The 22,286-nt window shown below is 52.8% G+C and overlaps 1 protein-coding gene across 1 annotated transcript; it reads right to left on the reverse strand.

Moving 5' to 3' along the window:
- Positions 1-1,140: 1,140 nt before the first annotated feature.
- Positions 1,141-16,573, reverse strand: GPR179 (G protein-coupled receptor 179). The gene is made up of 11 exons (XM_004378121.2): positions 15,780-16,573; positions 14,177-14,285; positions 12,445-12,532; positions 11,787-12,022; positions 10,726-10,794; positions 10,273-10,382; positions 9,781-10,019; positions 9,460-9,598; positions 8,725-8,830; positions 7,820-7,966; positions 1,141-6,351 (listed from the first exon to the last, which is right to left on the reverse strand). Exons 1-11 carry the CDS (start codon positions 16,571-16,573, stop codon positions 1,237-1,239), a joined length of 7,152 nt encoding a protein of 2,383 aa, XP_004378178.1. The 3' UTR covers positions 1,141-1,236.
- Positions 16,574-22,286: the final 5,713 nt, after the last annotated feature.

Raw genomic sequence — 22,286 nt, forward strand, 5'->3', positions numbered from 1 at the left:
CAAGCTAGAGAGAGCTTTCTAAAAAAGAAGGCTTTGTATTTACACGACATCTTTTTCCCAGCTCTCAGGCCTCTAACCTGCCCCATTGCACTATTCTTTCTGAGAGCAAAAGCAGTTACAGTGCTGGCTGTAAACAGGGCCGCCTTTCTTTCTCAGGCTTCTCTGGGAAGGAGATTGTGATATGAGCCCCTTGTTAGGGAGCAAATGATTTAGAGTGGTTCTCACATCGGAACCAGAGATCTCCTTGGCTCCAGTTGCATTGGCAGTAGAGAGGGGCCCCTTTGATGACAGCACTAAAAGGCTGGAAGGAGGAGAATGAGCCAGTGAGATGCACTCTGGAGACTGGCAAGAGATGGGGCAGGGAGAAGGGGAGAGCATCTAAGAAAAGCTAGTAAGCCAGCAGAAAGCATGCCTCTTGGACTGCAAGATACTCTTGAAGGGAGAACTCTGCCTTGACCAGCGTGGGGAAGACCTAGAGAAACCACCTTTTCTTCTGTGTTCTCTGTGTCTGGTGTTACTCTGGATGTCAGGTGTTGTATGGGTGTAAGAATGCCTGAGCATCTCTACTTCAGCAGTCAAGCAGGGCAGATTTGAGAATCAATAAAGCAGAAACAGGGATCCAAAGTCAAAATTATTTGTCTTGTTTAAACATGAATTAAGTGGCTTCTTAAGCTTCCTGTGGTGATCTTTATAGCTGTCCCATCCCAGGTATACCACAGCCATCATTGCAGACAGATAAATCTCTGGGTCAGGAGTTTTCTATGGTCCACAGTCCCTGTATGACCAGTACCTTGTGTAGTTTAGAGTTTCTTCTCAAGAAACGGCCCTTTATAGGCTTCAGAGAAGAATGGGGTCTTGCTATGAGACATTGTGGGCTGGGCACTGTCTTCCTCTCACTCCTAACGTTGGCTTTACAAGTGAGTGGTTGGACACAGATGGCTTGTATGAGTACTCTCGCTGGATAGGAGGATTCGTAAGAAGCAGGAGGCGCAGGCTTTGTCCCCTGGAACAGGAAGAAGAGTTAAAGGTGAAGAGAAGGTGGGACTCCCTGTTAGGGTCCAAGCTGCTTGCTCCCTCCTTGTACAATTCAGTTTTGGAATCTGTTGATTTCTGGCCTTCCTGGGGAGGGGATGTGGCCAGGTGTTTTTGATTCGACTCTTTGGGAACTTCTAGGACTTGGAAAGGACCTTGATTCCTGAAAACTAGCTCTTTGTTTGACCTCACCTGATGAAGTTGTTACTCCCGGTCCCAAGGATAGACATTTGGAAGGGTGAGTTCTTCATTTTGAGTTTTAGAGATTGCTTCTTCTTGGTCTTCAGTTATGGAGGAAGACTTCTGAGCTTCGGCTTCTTGGAGACTTGGCTCTGGAGCTAAGCTGGTTCCTGGTCCCAGCCCTGAAGGTCCCTGGGATTCCCTGCCACCTTCCAGGGTAAAAGTACTATCTGGCTGGCTCACTTGAGGGTGGGGGCTTTTGCTTTCTGAAAGGAAGCTTCCCAGAGGTCTGTAGACTGAAAGGCATGATGTTTTCTTGTGGGCTGTGGGGATGAACATTTCTGTCTGAGTTGCTGTTAGAGCCAAGAGGCCAGATTCCTTAGATGAGATTCCAGTTCCCTCCCAGGGATAAATTTCTGCCATTGTGCCCCTTATTGTGTTTCCTTCTGGATCTGTGACTTCCCATCGACACAGCTCTCCTGTCCTGCTCCCCAGACTGCTTGCTCCATGGGGATTAACTTTGGGTTGGTCAGTGTCCAGGGCATCTGGCTGGAGGAAGAGCCTCCCTGAATCTGTGCCTTCCCATGGGCAAACTATCTCCTGCTCTCTGCTGTGTTTTGCTGCTGCTTTCAAAAAGTGTTCTTCAGTCCCTCCAGACCCTGCCTTTTGAAAGAATATCTCTCCTTGCCCTTGTGAGCCTCTGTCCGCCTCCTGTTGCAGTCCTTCTTTCTCTGCTGCTCCTTTACTCATCTCCCAGGGGCAGATCTCTGCTTTCTTGGCAGAGGGAGCCTCTTCTGCTTCCCACAGAGAAACATCTGCTACCCTGGCCTCCATACCGCCTGCTGCCTCAGCACTGCCTTTGCTTCTCTCAAAAGCTTGTGGGGCTGGTTGTGGAGACGGACCCCCACAATCTTGATCCTCCCAGGGACACACAGCCTCCTGCTTCCTGTCAGCTTTCTCTGGCTTTTTCTGAACTGCCATATCTTTGGGCTCTGATTTTTCTGGGGCTTTCCCCTTCTCCTCTTGAGGTTCCCCTTTTCCATCCTGTCTTGACACCTCTTTCTCAGGAATTCCTTCACTCCCCTCCCAGGGACAGATCTCGTCCTTGGCGCTGCTGTCAGGTTGATAAGCATCTGGCTCAGGAGCATCCCATGGGCACACCTCAGCGACCCTGCCCCCAACACTGACCCACCCATGGGAGCCGGCTTTCTGTTGGTCCGTGTGCTGTGTGTCTGGGTGGGAGAAGAAGTCCCTCGGGGCCAAGCTTTCCCATGGACAGACAGATTGCAGCTCCTTGTTTGTGCTTTCCCCATCTTCAATAGTGAATTCTGCTTTTGAACATGCAACTTTTTCTTGGGGTAGCATGTGTTCCAGAAGGGAGCCCCTCTTTAGGTCTTGCCTCAGGCCTTCTTGTTCTACTGCCTCATCACTCACTTCTAAGGAATGTCCCTCTGCCACATTGCTACTCATGCTGTGTGATAAGCCTGAGACTTCGGGGGCCTGAGCAGAAGGTCCCCGCAAGTCTGTGTTCTCCCAAGGACAAACAGGTTCCTGCTCCTGACTCAGTTTTGATATGTCTTCTCCCAGGGAGGTAAGTCTCCCTTTTTCTAGAGTTTTCTTCCTTTGCCCTGCTGACTTACTCCCCAGCTCCTGTTCCAGTCCCTTCTCAGTCGCTCCTTCGTTCACTTCCCAGGGACATATCTCAGCGTTGTCACTGGTAGGTGCTTCCTCCCCTTCCCAGGAACATACCTCAGCTGGCCTACACCCAACACTGTCCAGGTCCTGGGGTCCAGCTTTTGATGTATCAGAGTCCAGAGCATGTGAATGCTGAGGGGAGCCCCCTGGATCCAAGCCTTCCCAGGGACAAGCCACCTCCTGCTCTCCAGCCGGCCTCTCTGGCTTCTTTGGAGTAGTAACAGCTCTCTCACTGGGCCCAGAATCTGTGGAAGCTTTTCCTGTATCATTTGCAAAGTTCCTAATGGCCTCCTCTCCCAGAGCCCTTTCCTGCACTGCTCTAGCACTTACCTCCCAGGGACAGATGTTTGCCTTCTCTGCAGTCAGGGTCTCCTCCACGTCCCACGGGCAGATCTCCACAGTTTTGCTTTCCATACTGCCTGACATCTGGAAACTGGCTTTGGGTTTGTCTGTGTCTTGAGAGACTAACTGTGGGGAGAGACTGCCAGGGTCCACCCTCTCCTGGGGACACACTGCTTCCTGCTGTGGGGTCTGCCCCTCGGGCTTTTCCCAAGCTGTGACATCTGCTTCTTTGATTCCTGGTTGTCCAGGCATTTTCTCCCGATCCTTTTGAGATTCACCTCCTTTTGGAGCTTGTCCCGATGTCCAGTCCTCTGTTCTGTCATTTACATCCCAGGGACAAATTTCTGCTTTGGCAGGTATTGCTTCCTTTATCTCTGGCTTGCTATCTTCCCGGGGACACACCTGCATCACTCTGCTTCCTTCAGTGTTGAGGCGTTGGCCCCTAGCTTTGGGTGAGGAATTGTCTGCACGTGGGCTGGAGTGCTCCAGGGCTGTGCTCTCCCAGGCACGGACTGACTCCTGCTGTTGACTTAATGTCTCCAGTGTTTTCACAGCTTGTTCTTCCATCTCTCCAGAGCTCTCTTTTCTGGAAGCTTTTCCCTTTTTCTGGAGAGATTCTCCACCTGTCCCCTGATTTGCTGTTTCTTTCTCCATTATGCCAGCGTCCAGCTCCCAGGGACAGATCTCGGCTTTCCTGGTAGCAGGAGCATCTCCTGCCTCCCGTGGACACACCTCAGTGACACTACTGCCCAAACTCCCTGAGCACTCTGGGGTTTCTGACACCTGAGTCGAGACTGCTGAGGGACCCAAAAACTCTGTACTCTCCCATGGACAGAGAGACTCCCAGTCTCCACCTAGCTTCTGTTCTTTCCAAAAGGTTGCTTTCTCGGGGGTTTTCTGCTTTTCCTTGGGGAGCTCCTTCACTACCTCCTGGGCTGGCTTCCCACTCTCTCTTCCTTCACTTGCTTCCCAGGGACAGAGCTCTGTCTTGGCCGTTTCAGCTTTATAAGCATCTGGGCCAGTGGCTTCCCACCAACACATAGCCACCTCCCTAGCCTCCCCACTGCCCACTGCCTCAGACCTGCCCTTGGTTCTGTCAGTGTTGTGAGGGGCTAGCTGAGAGGACAGTCCCCCAGGATCAGTACCCTCCCAGGGACACACCGCCTCCTGCCCCCTTACCAGCCTCTCTGGCTTTTTCTGAGTGCTGGCAACCACAACTTTGGGCTCTGGTTTTTCTGGGGCTTTCCCCCTGTCTTCTTGGGAGTTATCTTCTAGATCCTGCCTTAGTATTCCCCTCTCAGGGGTTCCTTCACTCACCTCCCAGGGGCAGATTTCAACCTTGTTGCTACTGTCAAGCAGATACATTCCTGACTTGGCAACTTCCCAGGGACATACCTCGGCCACTCTGTGGTCAGCACTGCCCAGGGGCTGGAGGCTAGCTTTAGGCCGTTCCTGCCACCCCCCAGGGGCTTCTTTTGCTCGCTTACCACTTTTTTCCCCAACTGTGCCCTGTCTGCCTTGTCTCAGTGTGGCAGGCCCTGTTTTACCTGCTTTCTTAGTTTTCCCGTCCCCCAGGCCCTGGGCTGTCTTCCTGCCTTTGTCTTGTTCCCTGCTGCCCTCCTGGTGACAGACTAGGAGCATTCTGCTGGTGTGAGCGTTCTGTTGATTCTGGAAGGACTCCTCATCATCGCAGGGGGCAAGGGCGGCCTGCTTACTCACCACCTTGGGCCGGCCCACCCTGGGAGATCTCGGGGAAGCCCCCACCCCCTCTCCTGAAGCTCTGCCCTTCTCCCCTCTCTCAGGACTCTCTTCCCTGCTCTCCTTCTCTCGGTATGTGCTCTGAGAACGTGTTAGAGCTTTGATAGCCAGTCCCAGACTGCGCATGGAACCCTGCTGAACAGGGACCTTGAGGCTGTGAGATTTAGAGAAGGTTTTGGGCCTATCCTCATCCACGTCCTCAGCTTCCCCCTGGAAACCCCCATCCTCTGTGTTCATTTCATTCTCACCAGCCCCCCTTTTCTCTACTGCAACCGAGAGGGCCCTCCATATCCTGGCCCGAGCAGTTGCAGGGGAGTGGCTGCCTCGCTCTGGCCCTAAGGGGCCTTCTTGGGCCACATTTTCTTTTCTGACTGGCAGTTCCACATTCTCCCAGGGGCAGATATAGGTGAGCAAGCTGGGGCTTTGAGGGGGTGCTGGGACAGGTGCTAGGGTAGGGGATGGTGTTGGGGCTGGAGCTGGCATCAGAGCTGGAGCCAAGGTAGAAGTGGGTGACAGCATCCTTGGCTCTCCCAGGCAGGCCCCAGACAGGGTCAAGATGGGTGTGGAGACCTGGTGCCTGATGGGTGGGCGAGGCAGCTGTCTCCCAGCCTCCTCATGAAGATGCCTAGAGGTGTGGGAGCTGTCCACGCTGCTCCTCTTGGCCGGGGAAGGTGGGGCTGACAGGGGGGCACACCAAGTTCGCTCCAGCCTCTTGGCTGATGGCCTCTGCACTGGGCTCGCTACAGCCACCCCTGCCTTCTTTTGCTCCTCTCGCTCCTTTGCCTGCTGATAGATCTCCTCCAGGTAGGCCTGGCTGGCCACGAGCAGGGCCTTTTCCCTGGAGTCACCCACCACACTGAGCGACTTATGCAGGGAGACAGGTCGCGCCCTGGGGAGCCTCTCTCCCACTGTCAGGTTGTGGGCGCTAGCAGACCTGAAGCTGAGGACAGGGAGTCCCTCTACCAACTCCTGGCTCTCCGTCCGCGAGACCTTCTTCACCAGCTTCCTCCTGAGCAGTGAGTCGAGGAGAGGAGGGTCCTGCTCCTTGCGGTGGTCGTAGGTGCTGTGGGACTTGCACAGGCCCGGTGGTCCCTCGGGTTCCTGGAGGCTGGAGCTGAGGAGCCGGCGGCGGGAGGAGCCGGGCAGGCTGCTGCGGCCCAGGGAGCCCAAGTCCCTGGAGTGCTGCCGCGCCAGGGCTTCCGGGAACTCAGCAAGGTACCTCATGAAGGAACGGCCCAACCCCTGGCGTGAGCTGCCCCGCTTCTTGGGCAGGTGGGGGTTGTTGGCAGCCATTTCCTTGGTCTTGTGGACCTCTAGCTGGGCATAGAGCTTCTTCAGCTCATCCTGAGAGGAGGGGCGAAGAGAGCAGAGCTGATGTTGAGGCAGGAAGGGCTACCTCTCCCCATCCCCTGGCTGCACTCTTCTTCCCATCAGCTCTTATTTAGGCCATTTTCTTTGAGAGATCTCTTTTCTACCAAGCTGTGTCCCTTCCTTGCTTCTAAAACTCTCAGAATTCATCTCACTGTTCCTCCAGACTAGCACCAGCCTGGGTCTGAGCTGGATTCACTCAGCTCTGAGGGCTCAGCATACGCTCCCTTCCCTGGGGGCACTGTGGTCTGGTGGTAAATCACCAGTTGAGGAGACAGGAAAACCTGATTCTAGACTGCTGACACACCATGTGACTCTCATCTGTTTCCTTGACCTCTCTGAGCCTCTGCTTTTAGAAAATACTCATATGAAATGATGGAACTAGTGCTTGTGTAAAGTGTCATATTGAGCTGGAAATAACAGAATGGGGCTTTGAAGGTCTGTCTTCTTTTATATTCTGTATTTCTTCACAGAGTCAGCCTAGGGGGAGCAGATTGATTGGCTGCTGCTCCAGAAAGTGGAGGGCCCAGGGTAAGTGCTATTGTGGGTGGCAGTGCACCTCCACACTCCCTGGCTTCCTTGCTGGGTTGGAGTCTCAGCTCAGCCTATACTCAGGGGAGCAGAAAGCAGAGCAGGCAGAGCTCAGGAAGATGCAAGGGGGAAAGAGGCAGAGGCATTTGGGATAAAGAATTGGGGGATGTGGGGGACTGTAAGTAAGGCAGGTGTAGAGGTGGACCCACGTGGAGGTGGAGGAGATGGACGAAATGTCTTCCTGAGATTGCTCTTGCACCTTAAAGGCTTATAAAACAATGGGCTTAGATTTCCAGGTCTCCTCATTTCCTACCCACTGAACCTCTTGTTAGGGTCCTTGTAACTCTAATGATCCCCTTGAGCAGGAAAGTAAGAGTAAGGGTGCTTTTTTGACACAAGACCCAGGAAGAACTTTCTTTCTCTAAGACCTGACAGGTCCAGGGGAAGGGGATCCTGGTGTGGAAATCCGTGGTGGCTACTCACTGCCCGAACCACCCCAGCCCCACTGCTGGCCGTCGGGTGACCAACCATACTGGTTTGCTGGGGACTGAGGGGTTTCCTAGCCTGCCACCACCTCAATACCCCTGCTGAGTGGGTGTGGAGGATACGAGGGATCAGGGTGCTACTCATGGCTCTGCCTCTAACTTGCCACGTGGCCTGGGCCTCAGGGATCTGGGCTGTGGAACTGTGGGGGTCTTTTCACTTGGGTGGTATGTGTGGTCTCCTTTGAACAGAGTCAGGGGAAGCAGTTTAGGGCGATGGGTGGAAAAGCGAGGGAGGCAGGTCTTGGACAGAGGGAAAGCTAGGGGGAGGGGAGGGATAGTAGCACACAGCCCAAGTGGCAGGGCAACAGTGCACCCTCTGCCAGTCCAAAAAGCTAGTACCAGAAGGAGGCTGGGAGGGCAACACGCACCCGAATGTCACCAGTGTCCAGGCTGCGCTCGCTCCAGGCTGAGGCGATGCTGCTGTCGAGGTAGGAGCCTGAGTGCTGCAGGTCTAGCTCATCCTCGTACACTGCGTCCACGATCTCTTCCTGGGTAGGGGCCCCCGGCTTCCGGAACTGGCCGGGGAGGCACATGAATGGGAAAAGACTCACCTTGGCTCCCTGTCTACTCCTATGCCCACCTGAAATGTGGAATAAGTCTACCTCATGAACCTCTACCCCTCCCCTCTGATTCTGAATCCTTGGGGTCCACAGAGTTTTGTTCCCTCTCATCCTCTTGATCTTCTCTAGCTCAGAGACCAGGGATAGTCCTAACCCCCGACCCCTGCAATTCCTAGCCATGCCCTTCATCTCTACCACCTATCTTTCTGTAAGAAACTGCTTCCAAATAAACTCTCCAAGTCTGCCAACCTTTCAACTGTCTTAAAGGACCCCTGCCTGCGTTGTTGTTAGGTGCCATCGAGTCGATTCCAACTCATAGCGACGCTATAGGACAGAGTAGAACTGCCCCATAGGGTTTCCAAGGAGCGGCTGGTGGATCTGAACTGCTGACCCTTTGGTTAGCAGCCGAGCTCTTAACCACTGCGCCACCAGGGCTCCATCCTTCCAGCCCTAGGTCTTCTTATTTCCCTTGCCCAGGAACTGGAAACAGAAGCAAACAGTAGTTTCCCCCTTGCTCCCCATCTCCTCCTTGATATCTGCTCCTTGCTCTGACTCATTCACCCCCAGCACCTTCTGTCGTCCTCACCCTGACCTGGAGTGGTCGCTGCAGTGACAGCAGCAGCTCCACAGTGGTCGGCCTCATTCTGTGTCTGTGTCCGTGTCTGCGTGCACACACACACCCCACCTCGTATCCAGGAGGGGAAGGGGCTCACCTTGGGGATAAAGATCAGCGCCAGTGTGGCAGTGACTGTGCTGTGCGTGTGGAAGAAGAAGAGGAGGAGGGTCCAGTCCGGGTGCAGGGAGGGAACGAGCACAAACCTGGAGGCAGGTGGGGGATAGTTAGCTACAGGTGGGAGTGGCCTCTTCCGCTTCACCTGTCTCACTGGCTCTTCTCACCAGCCCCAGTCCTGAGTGTCTGTGGAGGTGCTGGGTGGGGTGAGGAGGTCACCCTTCCTTCTTGCCCTCCTGGCTACTCCCACTGGCCTTCTGGAGCTGCCCATAGCACAGACTTGTGCTCCACAGCTCTGTTAAAGACCACCCAGTGGGTTGAGTCTGCCTCCACCACAAGGCCAAGTCCTTAGGGACACACGTACAGCAGGCCTACTGCTCGTATGCCTGAGGTTTGAGGGGGAAGAAAGCAGGGGAATGGAGCATTGTGGGAAGGGGCATGATTGGGGGGCTGAGAGGTGGCGACAGGAATGGGAAAGGAATTAGGAGTGGGAGATGCTTCCTCTCCTTGGGTGTTGGGGGCCTCCTCACCTGGGTGAGGCGTGGGGTGCAAGAGGGGATCTGTGAGGTGGGGAGAGAGCTACAAGTGAGAGGCCTTCCTCGCCTTGCTGAGGCACATCAGTGTTGCAGGGATGGCCGTGGGATGGGAGTACCTTCACCTGGGTAGGCGAGGAGCAGTGTTGGGGTGGAGGAGCCATAGGTAGGTGGGTCTGCCTCACCTGGCTGCGTGGAAGGCAGCAGAGAGCAGCAGCTCGTTGTGCAGGGCAATGCCCATGTAGCGTGGCTCATGGAAGGCCGAGGGCACTGCCCGGGTGGTATAGCAGAGGAAGCTGCCCCAGCACAGGAGCAGCATCTCGGCTGTGGGATGGGGAGGGAGAGTCTCACTACCTCAGCAGCCATGCCGCCCCCTTCTCTGTAGGGCATGCTGGGGAGGGCTGAGGGCCAGGAGTCTGGGTACAGGCAGGAGGACCAGGATAGAAGGACCACTGGAGGCACAGAGCCGGGCCAGGGTGAGGCTGGACTCAGCAGAAGCAGCTCACCCACAACCATAACGTAGTCCCAGCGATCGTAGTGACATAGATAGAAGTGGCGGCCAGTGGGAGTGTGGCCTTGGGTCACCAGGGGCGAATGCTGGACACCTGGCTCCAGGACCCCTGCTGTCCACACCACCAGGAAGCCCAGCACAAGTAGCAAGAGCAGCCACAGGCGCCGCAGCAGCTGCCTGCTGCTCAGGTGGGGGCCCCGCTGGGCCGTTCGAGACAGAAACAGCTGGAGCACTCTGCAAGGGTTGGAGGATGGTGGAAAAGGGGGAAGGGCTGCCTCCGTCCATTGCTTCCCTCCCCTCCACACACACCTCCCATGACGCACTGCCTCTCTCCCCCCAGAAAATTGCATAGAGGGGAGGGCTATCATGATGGGGCCACAGGGGAGTGGGGCTGGCAAGGGTCTCGCTTTGAAGAACTCCATTCCACGAATGAGCTGGAGTGGCCTGGGGTGAGCAGCATGACAGCAAAGTCCACCCAAGACTCTACCTATAAAGCTTGAGTATAATGGTGCCGTAGACGATGACAAAACCCAGCAGCCGGACCCAGCGGAGAGCGATGCAGCGGAATACACTGGGCTTGAAGTATAGGATGAAGACCTGGGGGGCAGAGGTGACAAAAATAGCTGCTCTCTACTGTGTTCCTTCTATGTGCTAGGCCTTATGCTGAATACATTATTGCTAATCGTAACAGCCATGCAATAGAGGCATTATCACCTCCATTCTATAGAGGAGCAGCTTCAGTATCAAGAGAGGTTCTGTAACTTGTTTGGGTTGCTCACTAGACCATCTGCCGTTGCGGGGGTATGAGTAGGGAGAATTCGAAGTCTCTGAATTCCCCCAAGAGGGCAGAGAGGAGAAGGGGTTCTGAGCGTTTTCAGGGTGCCAGGTTGGGGCTGTGCAGGTCCTGGAAGGTGGGGCCAGCCTCTAGCTATGGACTCACAGGGAAGTAGAGTAGTAGGGATCCAGAAAGGATGGTTTCCAGCAGGATAACCCCAGACGCCCGGATCTTCTGTGAACCCAGGAAAAAGAGAGGCAGGTGAGTACGGCAGTGGGTTGTTGGAGCCTGGACTAGGGTGCAGTGTGGGAGGGTCGCAGGCCTGTTTAGGGCTCACTCAGTGGCCATAGGCTGAGGCTTCACCCTGTAACATTAGCATCTCTCTCTTCAGAGCCATACCCCACTCCTGCCCCAAGGCTCTTAGCACCTCTGAGACTAAGCCTTTCCTGGGTGAGGCCAAGGTTTCACACAGCCCTCCACCCTACCTCAGGCCCCACCCAGGCCCATCCACCCTAGGCCTTGTTGCCGTCCTAGGCTCAAATCAGAGGTTGTAGGAGTGAGAGGATCTCATATGTGCCTCCAAGCTTTGGGTCAGACTGCCACCTTGTCTAGAATATGATATCCCCTTCTCCATCTGATAAACAAGCAGTAAGCCAAGCCTGGAGCCCTGGTTGCACAGTCGTTATGCATTCAGCTCCTCACCAAAAGACCGGCAGTTGGAATCCACCAGCTGCTCCTTAGAAACCCTATGGGACAGTTCTACCGTGTCCTATAGGGTCAGTATCAGTCAGAATCAACTCCATGGCAATGGATTTGTTTGTTTTAAGCCAAACCTGGCTTGAATGGCACGTTCTCCAGAATGTCTTTCCCATCCCTTCTGAGGCAGAATGCCTGGGTCCCTTCTCTGATACCCACCTCCATCTTAGCCCTTGTCTCCCTGTATTGTCATTTTATTACATTCTGCTTCCTCCACTAATCTGGGAGCTCCATGGAGACTGAGATCTCTTCCCGTAGTGCCTAGGCAGTGTTTTGCATAGAGGAGATGCTCAACAAACATTGTTGAATCAAGTCCAATGCCTTAATTTTACAGATGAGGAAACAGGTCAGTTGGTCTTAGACCATAACCCATTTCTCCTGAGGTAGTCTTAGGTAGTCTCAGGTCTTCAGGTCCAGGGACCCGAGATGGACAGGGCATGTGTGCAGGAGAGATGTAGGGCCTTCCTTGCCTTGCTCCGGCGGCAGCGGTAGGAGACCAGCATGCTCAGGAAGACAGCCAGCATGCAGCAGGCCTGGCACGCCAGCACTGCTGCTCGCAGTCTCAGGGCCTCCTCCACCAGGCACGGTGTGGCATCTATGCAGCTGGTGCAGTCCTCAGGACATGGCTGGCACCGAAGCAGCCTCCCGGAGCTGCCTTGTGGAGACCCAAATTGCCCAGTAGGCTGGGTGGCACTCTCCTCTAACCCTATAAAGGACAAGATGGGTATAGGGAGAGGGGCATGGCTGGAGTCTCCTTCCTGAGTCCCCAGTCACCTCTGCCTGTGGTCACCACACCCTCCTCCCTTTCTCCTATGGGCTGTGGCCCCTAGGGTAGGGCCAGGAGGGGAAGCACTGAGGAAGTAGGTACTCCCGGGGAGGGCAGGGTAACAGGTAGAGGTGATCCCAGACTAGGGCTCATTGGGAGGTCAATTTGCATTAGATCAGCAAGTTGTGGGCTCATTCTCAGAAGGCACAGACACCTCCAAACTGGACCCTGCCTGCCTCTCCTCCTCCCCACCTTCTGCCCTTGTATCACAAGTTTCACAGTGTCTTACTCCGACCCTGTCTATCTTCCCCAGATGTCCCTCAAGCCCAGCCACCTGCCTGGCCCTCACCACAGGTACGTACCCCCAGAGCGGCTTGCCCTGAAGAAGCCAGGCCGGCAGCGGCAGAAGTAGCGGCCAAGAACAAAGCCCTGACTCTCCAGGGGGACACACTGTGGGGACACAAATATGCTATGTATTTATATGGGGCTTCCCCTGGGAGCTCTTCCTCCCTGGGAAGAGATGGAAGGTCCACCTGCCTCCCTCTCCATAGCACCTGGGTCTACATTAGGGAATCCCACCAGAAGCCCACCTAGTGCTTGGGAAGGCTTTCCTCGATGGAAATCCACCTCCATCTCCACAAATGCTGCTTTCTCAAAGAGATTGCAAGCAAAGACTATGGGGATGGATCACCCCTTTGTTCAGACTGGCAGTGAAAGGAGCCACACAACTCCTATTCCCCAGTGCCCAGCTGTTGCTAGGGCACGGTGCTGGGGGGAGGTGGAAGTCAGGGAGAGCTGGAGCCCAGGCACACCTTGAGTGTCTACATCCTGCTTCAAAGGGTCTCCTTCTTTGGCACACAGGTGGGTTGAAAGGGCCGCCATGGAGGAGCAGCTTCCTCCATCAGGGGCCATCTGGCTTTGGCACAAGACTGTTTTCCCCAGCCCTAATGCCAGGCTAATGCCAGGCTGGTGGGATGCCAAGGCCAGCTCTTTATTCCACCTCCGCCCATTGATGTTTGCCCAGCAGGGGATGGAGCAGACCTCAGAGCCAGGCCGGGAAGAAGAGTGCATGAATGAGGTCACATCTACTGTGGACATGGCCAGGAACAGACATCAGTGGGGCAGGTGGAGGGGGTAACCTTGGGGGGTTCCATATCCAGCCCCTGACATCATCTGAAAGGGTTAGAGTGTGGTGCTTATGAAGCTGTAGCCCAGCCGCTGCACTTGCCTGGACCTCTGGACCGCTCCGTTCCTGCCATAGTCTGCACTATCAGACAACGTGTACCCAGAGAAGTGAGTGCGGCTGGGTTAAAAAAGTGGCCTGGACAGTGGGAGCCCTACTCCATCCCTGGACTTACAGCTCCAAACACACGTGCCCTTCAGAGCAGCAGGGTCACCTGTGCACAGAACACAACGATGCCCAAGTTGCCCCACCTCCCAGCAGGCTGCAGGGCTCAGTTCTGCTCAGGAACATGCAGGCAGCCAGTGCAAACCATGGAGCTAATTAGTCCCCTGGCCTCCCGGTTTCCCACTGCCAGGCTTGCAGAATTACCGGCCATTGCCCTCCACCAGTCTTGATACAGCCACACCAGCGGCTGTGGTTGCTGGCTTATGGCCTGTGTTGCTTCACCTTCACCAGCTCCAGAGCTCGTCAAAGCTCCTTTGGCTGTATTCCTTCCACATCCCAACCCACAATTCCATTTATTTTAACAAACACCCTCTTGTAGGCCAGGCAGGAGTCCAGAGCTCTGTTGACAGGGAGAATACTGTCCAGAGGAAGGAAAGGGGATGATTACCTGAGGCTCAGGAGGTGGCCCTGGGGAGCAAACCCAGCAAGAGAGCAGAGAGGGAGGGACACTGAGATTTCAAGCACACGGGTAGTGGCTGTAGGGAGGGGTAGGCTGCAAGTGGCCTCACTTTTTAGAAGTCTGGTCTCTCACCTCTGCCAGTCACTAGGGACTCCCTGAAGCCTTGAGAGGCTGGGTTTGTTCTGTAAGCAGAACTAGGAGCAGGGCACTGGCAGTGATTAGAAAGAGGGAGGCAGGCAGGCAGGCAGGAGCCTAGTACACCTCCCCTGATCCTCCTTGTCCTTACCTGGGTGCTGTTGAGATCACACAGGTGTGTGTTAGAGTACCAGCCTGGGCCACCGGCACACTGATTGATGTCCACGCTCTGAAGATCCACGTCCATCTGCACCTGACCCCTGGAGCAGTGAATTGGCCGTTAGGGAAGAGGAGGTGGACATGTGTTTATGTCTACCGGACAATGGGGCAATGCAAGCCTTGCAAACTTATCACAGTGGGCTGCAGTGTGCCAGGGAAGGACACAGATGCTTTCCACTTCTGCAGCGCTCTTAACCTTCACTGTCTCCGTGGGCAACAACCTCCTCCCCCGAGGCTATTCCCCACACCACTCAGCCTTCCAATATCCTATCATTTCCTGGTTTCCATCAATAGTTAGAGGGAGGGGGCATGTCAGGACATGTGGGAGCTGAGGCTCTGATGACCTGACTGAAGGGGATTTTTACACTTTCCCACTGCATGTACACACAAACATACACACACAACACTCAGCTATTAACCACCCCCTCACTCTGCCCAAGCCAGGTCTGAATTGATCACAGCAAACAAGGTGTGGAATGGAAAAGCCTGGTACAGTGGCTCCCCAACCCCTGCTCTGGGCTAAGTGGGGGAGAGAGCTGGCAAAGAGCCAGGCTGCCTGCCAGGAGGAGGGGGACCCTGCTGGGGACAATGAATGGGGACACAATAGCTAGAAAACCAGTGTTGATGGTTGAATGCCTTGCAGTACTATGTCCACTTGCTGCCCCTTGCCAATAGGGCTCCCCTCCACTTTACTCTGGTTGAGGGAGGAGGTCAGTTGTTTGAAGGGTATCAGGCTCTTGGGACAGGACAGGCAGGGCAGTGGATCCTGTCTGAGGTAGGAGGATGGCCATTGGGAGTGACCCTGGGGACTCAGCCAACTCTTGGACAGGAAGGGCATTGGTTCTGTGCACCCCACCCCCTGAATTTGCCTTCCCCTGAGGAAGCCCCCTCTTAGAGCTCTAAGTCATTAGAGAACAGTAGGTTTAATTCCTGGAGTGCCCACCTGGCTCCTCTAAGAAGTCTGGTGCAGGGTTGTCTCTGTCATCCATGCCAAGCCCCCTCCTGTACCCACTACTCAGACCTGGGGCCAAGACCTATGCCCATTTGTACGCACACATCTGTACACACTCATATGTAGATACCAACACATAGATGTGGAGCCCTGGTGGCACAGTGGTTTAAGCATTTGGCTGCTAACCAAAAGGTCAGCAGTTCAAATCCACAAGCTGCTCCTTGGAAACCCTATGGGACTATGAGTCGACGGCAATGGGTTTTTTTTTTTTTACACATAGATGTATGTATACCTACATATGTATGCACATACTCATAGACCTTCATTTGTATGCTCAAATACATAAGTACAAATAGATACCCAGAGAAATACATATAAATGGATTGATTCATACACAGTATATACCATTACACCTGTAGGCATTAACACGTAGTTAGATTGAAGAACTGACTGCAAATACATCTGTGCCCCCCAGACATACACATGTGGGTGCCAAGTGGCCCATGCACACCGTACTTATGCCTAACCCCCCACCCCCGCCACATGCCTACAAATGCATCAAGTCCTGCATAAACCCACTTACCTGACTTCCGGGCTGAGGTCTGGCTTGAGTCCGTAGAAGGTGGCTGAGAGTGTGATAAGCCAGCCAGGACGGAGCCGACCCTGCTGGCATTCCAGGAAGGGAGGAGACAGCCTCACATGCTGCATGTCCCCCACATAGCCATCCCCCCGTGGCCACTTGGGGCTACCAAGGCTGCCTAGGTCATTGGTCAACACTCGCTTCTGCAGGGCAGGGGTGTCCAGGTCCCTGGCCAGGCTCTCCTCCAGCACCCTGCTCCCAGATAAGTCTTGAAGGATGGTCTCCTCCTCCATCCGGGTGGCCTGCAGGGCCAGCTGGAGGTGGCTGGCCCCTGGTGGGGGGCTGAAGGTCAGCAAAGCCCGGTATGCTCTTGGGTCCCCCTCGGCTACGCTGCGAACCAGTGCCTGGTACCACTCCACATCCTCCTCCACACTGGACTCACGGATGTCGTTGGCTTGCAGCAGCATGTTGAGGAAATTGGCGGCCTGGGCAAGGGTGCCTGCTGCCCTCTGTAAGACTGGAGGGGGCCCTGCTTTGGCTCCTGCCCCAGGGGCTTCATAGCGCTCACTGCAGTTAGCCCCCAACAGCTGCTTGGCATCTCCAGAATAGAGAAAAACCAGGGCAGCCTCTGCCCCCTCCGAGGGCACCCACTTGGGCACAGATCCTGGCTGAGCTTGGGAGGACAGCGGGGGCAGAGAGAGGAGGGGCTGTGGACCCTCTAGAGCCCAGCTGCAGAGGAAGCAGCAACCCAGCAGCTCCCACACAGAAGGGGGCATGACTCCTGCCCTGGTGCCCATCCCGGGCAGCTCTCAGGAACCTTGGGGCCTTGGCTGCCTGGAGGATTTGACAGCTCAGAAGAGCCCAGCAGAGGCTGGCCCCAGGGGCTGCCTGCCTCCACACATCCTAGCCTGGCTTTCCCTCTCCCTCTCTCCTGCCCTCTCTCTCAATGCTCGCGCTGTCTCACCTATTTTTTCCTTGCTCTAACGTCATCACTGGTTTCTGGACGTAGGCATGAGGGCCCTGCCCTCTCCTCTCTCAGTGTGGCCCTTCATCTCAAACCGTCTTAATCCAGGCAAACAACTCTCCCCTCCCCCTCTTATCCAGCATCCAGACGCCCTACCCCCCCCCATCTGCTACAGAGAGAGGGAAGGGAGGGGAGGAGAAGGGGCCAGGAGGGCTCTCTCTCCCTTCCTCCCTCTGCCCTTTGCTCCATTAGGATAGATGGCCAAATCCAGGATGGGGCGCCATAGCAACCAAAGATGAGCCCGTACTCCTCTCTTCACCCCTCCACTCCACTCATCTTCCTGGCAACAACTGGAAAGGGCATGATAAAGGGCCAAGCTGCATCTCCTGACAATCCGCTCTGGCTGCATGCACCCCCGACACTGCTGCCTAACTGGAATTTGAGATTGGGGGCAGCAAGGGTAGGGGAGAGAGCTTGAAAAAACCATAATCAACCTTTGCACAGACTGTGGCAGTTTATGAAGTACTTTTGATGTACATTGTCTCCATAAATCTCCCTCACAACCATGTATGGTGAATATTATCATCCCCATTTCACAGACAGAGACACTGAGGCTCAGGGACTCACCCAAGATCACACAGCTGCTCACTTTGAATAGAGACTCAAACCCAGAGCTACACTGCATAGTCAAACCGTCACTGTCACCTTGTTACATCAGGGACTGTAATAAAGCCTCATTAAAACCAAACTCATCGCTGTTGAGTCAATTCTGACTCATGGCGGCCCCAAGTGTTACAGAGTAGAACTGCTGCATAGGATTTTCTTGGCTATAATCTATACAGAAGCACATCACCAGGCCTTTCTTCTGCAGCGCTGCTGGATGGGTTTGAACTGCCAACCTGTAAGTTAGTAGTCAAGTCGCCACCAAGGGACCTTACAAAGCCTCATTACAGAGCAGTAAACCAAGGCCCAGAGAGGAGAAGGGATTTCCATAGGACCACTCTGTTGTTTGTGACAGAGCTGGAGCCTCCACCCAGGTCTCCACCTCTTCACCCAGGCCTTTTTTCTCCTGCACCACAGCAAGGTTAACCACAGCAGGGTTAACAACCACACCAGCAATGATGGGCAGGGCTGTTAGGGAGCAGGGACAAGAGCTGGGGAGAGGGGGTGTACAAAGCTTGGCCTCTCCTACTGCTTCTACATTCATTTCTTCATCATAAGCCCTGTCTTCTTTTCTTCATGAAAACTTGGCCAGCCTTTCTTGCTCTTCCTTGTCTTCTCACCCTCCATGCCCCACTAGCCTCCGCTCTGAGGGCCTAGAGTCAGCACTACCTGAGGCAGCTTCATTGGATCTGGAAGGGTCTGGATTCTTGAGGGTAGCCACCGACCACAGCCCCTGCCTTCCTCCCTCCCTCTTCCATCACCTTCCATTGTGCATGCTCCCCCCTTCCCCAGGTGATCCAGCCCCACATCTGCCCTTTCCTTTAACAGAGCCTCCTTCCTTGCATGCTGTCTCTTGGCTTCTGAGTTCTCTTCTACTCCCCCCACCCTTTGATGTCCAGATCACTGAGTGCACGTAGGAAGAAATGGGTGGTAGTTGCTAAAAACTTCTCTTGCTTTACAGATGGCCACTGCAAATGACAGTTCTGCTGCAGAACCCTAAGTGTGAGAATAAGGGCTGGGGTCGCGGGAAAGAGTGTTAGAGGTCAAGCCCCCATGAGAATCCCTGTGATGTCAGACCTCGAACGGCCCACAGTCCAGCTCTTTCTCTAATAGAAAAGGAAACTAAAACCCTGAGAGGAAAGTGACATTCCCAAGGCCACAAAGCCAGTTAGTGGCACAGCGGGGATCTTCCTTGATCTCTCTGATTCTATGTCTAACAGAGACAGGGAAGAAGAGGATTCAGTGACCCAGTCTACTTTCTTGCTATTACTGCTTATTGGTAGTTGAGGGTCAACAAAGTCAACAAAACACACTGGGTGAAGACATAATAGTAAGTTAACATGATTTTCCCCCCAGAAGCTTTTCATAATACAGTGAAACTTGTGAGAGCTGGAACTGGACTGCCTTGTTTTTCCAGGTTTTGCAAGTGTTCCACCTTTGACAGGGTACAGTCTTGCCACTTTTCTATCCCTTGTTTTAGTGGAAAGTATTTGAGATTTCCTTCCCTGACCGGTTTCCGCCTTACAGAGCTTCCAGCTTTCACAGGTTTTACTGTAATAATTAACATTTGTATAGTGCTTTAGCATTTATTAAGCAGCTTTACATATAATTTTTCATTTAATCCCAACAGCCCTGTAAGGGGTGCTATTACTGAGCCATTTTTACAAATGAAACACAGATTCAAAGATGTTTAATTATTTGCTCTTTGTCATACATCCAGGAAATGGCACGATTAGGACTCAAACTAGACTGTAAGCTCCAGAAGGGCAGGGACGGTGTCCATCTCACTTATCACTGCACCCCCAAACCTTAGCCCATTGGGCACTGTAGGTGCTCAATGAATGTTGAATAACTAAACGAACCTCAGAACTTCTTTAGATTCTCTAAGTTGTTTTTCACGAGTCTTTCTAGCTAGGATCCTACTGCCGCAGGGACCACTTTTACAGCCCTTAGTGAAAGAGGTATCTGTAGACACAACACACATTTAAGTCATAAAGCACAAAAAATATACTTCCTTTGCTTACAGCTTAATTTTCAATGCTTTTCCCAGAACCTGGGCTACGGCCTGGACAATTAAGGAAATGAGGAAAGGCAGCATTCCTTACCCAGCCTTTGAAAGAGCCTGTGCGTGTTCCCTGGTGCAAGTGAAGGTGGCAGACATAGTCAGCTTCCTTCTAGGGCCAGGAAAGTAGTTGGACAGGAGAGGGCGCTGCAGAGCCACAAACTTTGCCTTTTATCAGGGATTCTGCTCCTCAGCCAGAGTTTCCCAGAGACAGCTAGGGATCTTGGGTGGCCTCTTAGGCCTCAGGTGTTCTAAGATCCTACAATGATCACTGTTCTTTTCTGCCAAAAACCTAAGTAACACCTGAGAGGTAGAAGGAGAAGGAGGGTAGAGGATGAAATCTTTGGAGTCAGACAGAGCTGGTTGTGAATTTTACTGCATCTTTTGTTTGACCTTAGGTAAATAACCCTCTGAACTTCAGTTTCTTCATGTGCAAGGAGGGATATTAATTCTGTTGTGCAGAATTAGATATGAATTTATATCAAGAGCTCCTTGCAAGGCCTGAAGTTGAACAACCATTCCATGCTTATCTATCAAGGGCCTGCTTTGTGCCAAGCACCGTCTTTAACACTGAAGACTCCATGTGGGTAAAAAACAAACCTGGTCCTTGCCCTCATGGAGCATACAGCTTCATGGGGAAGACAGACTTTCATCAAATAACCCCATGGAAAGAAAATAAATTGTTGTTGTGTGCCTTTGAATCGATTCTGACTCATATTTACCCTATAGGACAGAGTAGAACTGCCCCATAAGTTTCATAGGCTGTAATCTTTACCGAAAGAGATCACCAGGTCTTTTCTCTCGCAGAGTGGCTGGTGGGTTCCAACCTCTGACCTTTCGGTTAGCAGCCGAGCACTTTAACCATTGTGCTACCAGGGCTCCTTAATGACAAATTACACCTGTGCAATTAAATGTGACAAAGGAGTGGTCTCGGAGCTTGATGAAGAGGAAGAGCCCAGGCAGGATTTCCCTGAGGAAGTAAGAAATGAGTTCAGTCTGAAGGATGAGTAGGAGTTCACTAAGCAAAAAGAGAGAAAAACCTTCCAAGAAAAGGGAACAGTTTATACATTGGCCATATACCTGGGAGCCTGACACAAGGTCAGTGGGACTGCAGGGGAGAGAGAACAAGGGGGAGCTTGATGGGAGACATGGCCAGAAAGAGGCAGGGGCCACACAGGGCCCTGTAGGCCGATTTAAGGAGTTTTATCTTTATCCTAAGAACACTGGGAAGCCAGGAACTGTTGTAATCACGGGCTATGAACAAATTTTCATTTTGAAAATGTCCCTCTGACTGCAGAACTCAACCCTCTTCCCCTTGATGCACCTTCAGGTACTGAAGTTCTGCTGGTCTTTCCTCCCTGTTGCGTGCATTCCTCATCATCTCTCACTAGGACAAGTGCAATGGATTCCTGACTGCTCTCCCTGCCTCCATCCCACCTCCTTTACTCAAGAAGTTTCATCTTACTTAATCCTTGCAACATGCCTACAAGTAAGCAAAACAGCAATCTTTATCTCTATTTTACAGATGAGGAAATTGAGGCCTAGTGGTGCTCTGGAGCCAGCTTGTAGCAGCTCATGAAAGCCAATTGTTAAATTTTCAGGAATTCTGCAAGCCAGTTGTTAAACACAGCCACTATTAAACATTAAATTATATAAAATTACAATGAAATAAATGATATCAAAAATTAAAGATTATAAATTCTCAAAACTCATCACTTACTAATTATTTTACTATTATCTATGCTTTGGGGTTATTTATGTCTATTGTATTTGTATGGTGGAACTACTATATAATGGTATGCTATTGCTCATTTCTTCCTAACTCTATTCAGTAAAGTCAAGCTGGTAGCTAGAAATCAGCCATGGTGGGAGTATTTATACCACGGAAATCAACAAATGATACAAATTGGGCTTGATTTATTGTTTTGTTGATTATCTAAAGAAAAGGAGAAAATATTAATAATTCAGATTTAAACATAGTATCATGTTGAATTTAAACATAATGTCATGTCATAGCTGTTACATTGTGAAAAGCACAAAAATTGAGGAATTTTTCCTCCAGTATTTGAACATTGTTTTCTGATTCAGCAAAGAAGTGACACCCATCATTGACAATCCAGTTATTTTTTTTTCGTTTTCCTCTTACATTAACATAGAAGAAAATGTCAACCAGCATTCACGCTACAACTATACTCCTTGATCAATTGCAAGCACAAGTTGGTTACTCATTGCAATCGTATATTATTATCATTTGTCAATTGTGTACTACACATCCTTTATATCAGTAAAATTTATGATGAAATTATGTACCTATATATGCATACATTCCCCCACCAGAGAACCGGTTATTAAACATGATCAGCACACCCTTGGCTCTAGAACACATTATTGATGTTATCATTCAACAAATATTCACTGATTACCAGGGGGTGAGGAGGGATAGAGTGGGGATATGAAATGACTCGGCCAAGCGGCATAAGCCAGACCAGAACCAGATGTGTTCCCAAGGCCAGCGGTTCTCTACCATGACCACACCAGCCTTGTCAGCGCCCCTCCACTTTACTGAAAGGGGTGGGCAGAGCCCAGGCGCTCTGGAAGTGAAAAGCAAGGGTCCAGGTAGAGGACCAACAGCCAGCGTAGAAGCAGCTCACGTCCAATAGCGGCTCGGGTCGCGAGTAACGTCACGCGCCGTGGAAGCCGGCGAGAGCACGCCCTCGAGGAAAAAGGCGTGACCACAGTCTCCCGGAAGTGACGCAAGTCAAAGGGCGGTCCGCGGCGGCGGCGGAGGCGGCGGCGGCGGTGCGCGGTCTGGGCTCGCGCT

The sequence above is a fragment of the Trichechus manatus genome, unplaced genomic scaffold (genome assembly GCF_000243295.1).
Source record: "Trichechus manatus latirostris isolate Lorelei unplaced genomic scaffold, TriManLat1.0 scaffold00054, whole genome shotgun sequence".
NCBI classification, from domain to species: Eukaryota; Metazoa; Chordata; class Mammalia; order Sirenia; family Trichechidae; genus Trichechus; species Trichechus manatus.